Source organism: Lactuca serriola, chromosome 4 (genome assembly GCF_051521515.1).
Source record: "Lactuca serriola cultivar US96UC23 chromosome 4, Lser_US96UC23_V15, whole genome shotgun sequence".
NCBI classification, from domain to species: domain Eukaryota; kingdom Viridiplantae; phylum Streptophyta; class Magnoliopsida; order Asterales; family Asteraceae; genus Lactuca; species Lactuca serriola.
Genome location: NC_136411.1, coordinates 8,811,550 through 8,817,116, shown reverse-complemented (window position 1 = coordinate 8,817,116; position 5,567 = coordinate 8,811,550). Strand labels below are relative to the sequence as shown.

Here is a 5,567-nt window from a genome sequence, read left to right as displayed (position 1 = left end):
GAAAATCAACATGTGTTTGTACCTTTTACATTCGATACATTTGGTTTTCTCGCACCGGAGACGGTAGAGCTCCTCAACAGAGTCCAACGGGTCATGCATTCTAATGTTATATCTCCTAGATCCACAAATGTTGTTTTCAAAAGAATTAGTTTTTCCTTCCATAAAGGGCTAGCGGCGCAACTTGTTGTCTGTTTGCATTTCGTCAATATGTATTGAACTATATATGCTAATTTGAATTATGGACGCTTGATTGTGTTGAAATAGTTTATATAAATATAAAATTTACATCCCTTAATTAACGTGATCTCCCTATTCTAATAAATGAATATGTTTGTTCTAATTTTGTCATATGTCATCCTATTAGGTTTCTTAATTAATGTCATGTCACTTGTTAACATATTGATTCTCCATTTTAATTTTTTTTACTCTAATTACATTAAATTAATAACATTAGAATAAAAAATAAATTAGAATTAATACATACTAAAGGGTCACATATTTATTTAAATCAACTATTATATTTTATACAGCTAAATAATATCTCTTAATTAATAATTCATTTAAAATAAGTAATTAATAATTTTGATATTTTACGTTGAAAGTTTAATTAATTTTATAACCGTGACTACTACATGTTATAAATTAGTTTATTTGTATAAAAATACAACATTGTTGAATGTAAGAGGCAAACATATTTGATATATCTTTACTTAAAAGGAATTATTTGTTTTGATATATTTGAATAATTAATTTATATAGTCTTCAAGTGTAATAATCGATGGTGTGCTACAAGTTTTACCTTATTGGAGGGCTGAGAGCAGGTAATCGACTATTTTCATGCTCCATGATACAACTTGCATGTTTTCATTTTATATAATAAAATAATTTAACTATGTAAGTTACGTTTCTGAATTCTGAGTTTTATTGTTTTATACGCATGCTTTATTTATAAAATATCATATTTAAATCTAGGTGACTATGAATTGACTTTATTCGGCAAAGTTCAAACACCACTAAAAAATACGATTCCGCATATACCAACTGATTATTTAATTTAAAACCAAATTCCAATATTGTTGTCAACTTAAAGTCATTCCACTTCAAATAATAATCAAATTACGATACACAATCATTGTCATAAACAAAAATCCGAATTTCTTATCATGCATGATTATGATACGATGTTTAAAATTAAGAAAATTAATAGATTGCGATATTATATACTACGTATATGTTTTTAGAACAAATTGAATTGAATATTGAATATAATAGAATGAATCAATCTTTTAAATTTGTTAATTTTAGGTAAAAAAAAAAATAAAAAAATGCCTATAATTGAGTTTTTTCATAAATGGAAAAAGGCAACTACTCTAAAAGTCCAAAATATAGCACCCTTCTTCCCGCCGGGAAAAAAACAAAACAGTAAAGTAATTAATTGAAAAAAATCACAACTTTGCAACTATAAATTAGTTGGTGTTCTTTGTGAATATATTTGCTCTGCATCTAATCTCTCACAGCCATCGAACGATCTCACAACTGTAAGTTTCCAACGTTTCACAACTTCGATGTGAACTTATATCATCTTGGTATTTCTTAAATTGATCAAAACTTTGATCAAAGTTAGCGATCTGATTTCGTTATTTGATATGCAAATCTGAGTCGAGATCTGTGGTTTTCAATTTGGGGAAGAACAGGGTTTTTAAGGAACGATAATGGCACGCAAGAAGATCAGAGAGTATGATTCCAAAAGGCTGGTGAAGGAGCATTTTAAGAGGATTTCTGGTTCCGAATTGGCTATTAAATCTGCACAGGTAAAGAGACTCCTTTTTGTGTTAGATTCGTAAGATTTATTATATGTAGCCCTATTTCTTATAGGGGTCGATTGAAATTTTAGTTCCTTTGTTCCCAAGCAAACGAGGATTTTCCTTATTGAATTGCAAAGGGAAAGATTCATCTGATTTTGCAACTTAAAATTTGCTTATGCTTTTCATGTCAAAACCAATCAGCAACTGTAGATCACCACAGGATCATTACTATTAGCAAGTATTTCAAACGGATCTGTACAGTAGCTAACCAGAAAATCTAAGAAGCTAGATCCAAATTTACAAATTCATTACCTTGTGGAAAAAACTATGTAGTTTGCTAATTCGTAACATAAATCGAACAGTATTCTGAGGTGGGAGAATGACATATTTCATTTCTGATACATTAGGTTACAGAATCAACCGACTTGAATGAGCTAATCGAGAGGGAACCTTGGCTATCCTCATCCAAATTGGTTGTGAAGCCCGATATGTTGTTTGGGAAACGTGGGAAAAGTGGACTCGTTGCTCTAAATCTTGATTTAGCCCAAGTTTCTGAATTTGTAAAAGCACGACTTGGCAAAGAGGTTGAGATGGGAGGATGCAAAGGTCCCATAACCACATTCATCGTTGAACCTTTTATTCCACACAATGATGAGTTTTATATCAACATTGTTTCTGAGCGATTAGGGTGTAGCATTAGTTTTTCAGAATGTGGAGGAATTGACATTGAAGAGAATTGGGACAAGGTACGTGTGTGTAATTTATGTTTGTTCATTTGTTCCTAATTTTACTCTAGATTTTTTTTTTTTTTTAATTATTTGATCATTTCTTTTTGGTTTTCAGGTCAAGACAATCTTTTTACCAACTGGGATATCTTTGAATCAAGAGATATGCGCTCCACTTGTTGCAACTCTTCCATTGGAGGTGAGCTTATTGTAATTCTCTCATTATTTGTGCATTTTGAATCTTGGATACTTATTTCTGTAATGATGCAGATCAAACCTGTAATTGAGGACTTTATCAAATCCATATACACTCTATTTATAGGTAAGTTTGTATATTCTTTGAAAATCTCTGCTCTCATTACTTAACTATGTAAACCAATCATTGATCTTTTTTGTTTTTGTGAATATTCAGATCTTGACTTCACTTTCCTAGAAATGAACCCTTTCACCTTGGTTGATGGAAAACCTTATCCTCTTGATATGAGAGGAGAGCTTGATGACACTGCTGCTTTCAAGAACTTCAAAAAGTATGATTGTTTTCTTTGATTCTCCATATAATTAATATGTAACAGCTTTCTATTGTCATCTTAGGTGCTGTTTCTTTTTTACTTTGATTAAGGGTAAAACTAAAAGGGTCTTACTTACATTTGCTTCTGATTTCTCAGGTGGGGTAACATTGAGTTCCCATTGCCTTTTGGAAGAGTTATGAGTGCCACAGAAAGCTTTATTCATGGACTAGATGAAAAGGTACTACAAATTCACTTGATGAGAAAATTTATAAAAATATAATTGTGATTAATTAAATCATACAAAAACATTGCAGACTAGTGCATCTTTGAAGTTTACAGTTCTTAATCCAAAGGGAAGAATTTGGACCATGGTTGCAGGTGGAGGGGCCAGTGTCATATATGCCGATACAGTATGTTTGTTTCCAATTCCATTCTTATAATTTAATTATCCAAATTTATATCGAATATTTTCTTTTTTTGATTATAAAATCATATATATATTGTAAAAAACCAGGTTGGAGATCTTGGTTATGCTTCCGAGCTTGGAAATTATGCAGAATACAGTGGTGCACCAAACGAAGAGGAGGTTTTGCAGTATGCTAGAGTTGTCATTGATGTAAGCCACTCAATCCCCATTAATAATAATATTAGAAAGGGCATTTATGTCATTATATTGATAATTTGTGTCATGTAACAACTGAACAGTGTGCAACTGCTGATCCGGATGGGCAAAAGAGAGCTCTTGTAGTAGGAGGTGGAATTGCTAACTTCACAGATGTTGCAGCCACATTCAATGGCATCATTCGTGCAATGAAAGAAAAGGTTACTCATTTACTAATTTTTTTTAATGGTAAAATTGGAAAGTTTAATGGGTTTTGACAAATTTGTTTATTGTTATAGGAGTCTAAGTTGAAAGCTGCAAACATGCATATCTATGTAAGGAGAGGAGGTCCAAATTACCAAAGAGGACTTGCACGGATGCGTGCACTCGGAGAAGAAATTGGCATCCCAATTGAGGTAAACCTTTTTTTTATATCACCTTAAACTGCATTTGTTATGCAAGACATGACAGGACAAAACAGGTTATACTGGGACATAAGACTGATGTCAGTAGGACAACAATTGCAATATTTTTGTCGGATTCAAAAAAGAGCGAACAAAAGACTGTAATTTATGTCCTATTGACATCTGTCTCAGTCCAATGAAGAAACGTATGTTTTGAGTTGACCAAGTTTGACCGACCAAAAATTGGTAATAATAAATTTGTTTTTATAGGTGTATGGTCCTGAGGCAACAATGACCGGAATATGCAAACAAGCAATTGACTGCATTACTGCAGCTGCATAAACTTTGTTGTGTTTTTGTTGAATTCAAATGTAGCATGTAATTCAAGTGTTTTGTTGTGTTATGTTTTGTTTTTGTATGGGCGTGTCTTTGTTTTTTTTTTAAACCACATTGTAGAAAATTGAAGAAAAAAGAAATAATCTTGCGGCTCGTTTGATATATTTATACGTGTATCTGATGATTTGGTAAAACGGAATAGCAGAAGTGTACCTGATTATTAAGTAAAATCTCTAAAAATATCCTAAAATAATATTTGATTACATGGATATGCGAAAGTTCGGTTTCAGAGAGATTTCATATATTCATGTAAAATGGAACATACGACCTATATAATACTACCAAATACCAATTAACAACCAACTATCAAATGAAATCAAAAAGTTTAATTGACTTCGGTTAAAAACTCATGCTTAATAGAATGACGATGTAAAAGAAATTGAAACATAAAATAATTATACAACTCGACAAATCTATTATGTAATTTAAGCCTCATGAGGTGGTTATTCATTTCAATATTATAACTTTGAAGTTGACATTATATAATTAAATTATAATCATTAAAAACCTATAGTATTATTTCCAATACAGTTATGTCAAATTTATCTTTTGTTATTTATTTTGGATATTTAGTTTTAGAGCTATTAATAAAAAAAGGTCATGTTCGGAGAACATCTATATCGTTTTTTCGATCATCAAGAAAAGACCACAAAACATGTGAATCTTGATTGTGAATTAGCAAGACATGGACTTTATATGACAACCTAACCCCACGAGTTTAAATCGTTTCACGATTTTTGTTATTCTACAGCTTTAACTACTAACAACAAATGATAGACATGGACTTTTGTCATGGTGGAACACTACCAACTAAGATGTCCGATTATAATACAACCAAAAGAGACTCATAAAAGAATCGGATACTTAATGAGCATGTACACTTTCACTTACCAAAGTAGAAAAGTTAAAATTGCTAACAGATACTAAAAAAATAATTAAAGTGGCAAAAAATGGATTGCTGGTGCAGATAAAGAGATTGACATGCTTATGTTTATGTTTATGTTCCTGATAGGTACCTTCTTAGTGAATTCCTTACCTACTATTGTGTTTTTTGACTCGGGTAAGAATCGATTGTTTGTATCTCAGTCTTTCACTAGGGATTTCGATATGACCCTTGTAGGGAGTGT

The 5,567-nt window shown here is 31.4% G+C and overlaps 1 protein-coding gene across 1 annotated transcript; it reads left to right on the top strand.

The window, feature by feature from the left end:
* The first annotated feature begins 1,385 nt into the window (after positions 1-1,385).
* Positions 1,386-4,544, top strand: LOC145100989 (ATP-citrate synthase alpha chain protein 2). Its single transcript, XM_079038144.1, has 12 exons — positions 1,386-1,538; positions 1,695-1,811; positions 2,213-2,551; positions 2,649-2,729; positions 2,801-2,852; positions 2,943-3,057; positions 3,196-3,277; positions 3,354-3,449; positions 3,554-3,655; positions 3,745-3,861; positions 3,940-4,056; positions 4,315-4,544. Exons 2-12 carry the CDS (start codon positions 1,713-1,715, stop codon positions 4,384-4,386), a joined length of 1,272 nt encoding a protein of 423 aa, XP_078894270.1. The 5' UTR covers positions 1,386-1,538; positions 1,695-1,712; the 3' UTR covers positions 4,387-4,544.
* The last annotated feature ends 1,023 nt before the right edge of the window (positions 4,545-5,567 follow it).

Excerpts from the sequence above, each read along its gene's own strand:
- LOC145100989 (XM_079038144.1), top strand. The coding sequence starts at position 1,713 with ATGGCACGCAAGAAGATCAGAGAGTATGATTCCAAAAGGCTGGTGAAG. Across the intron at positions 2,730-2,800 it reads TTGCAACTCTTCCATTGGAG|ATCAAACCTGTAATTGAGGA; the intron begins GTGAGCTTATTG and ends GTAATGATGCAG. Across the intron at positions 3,058-3,195 it reads GCTTTCAAGAACTTCAAAAA|GTGGGGTAACATTGAGTTCC; the intron begins GTATGATTGTTT and ends CTGATTTCTCAG.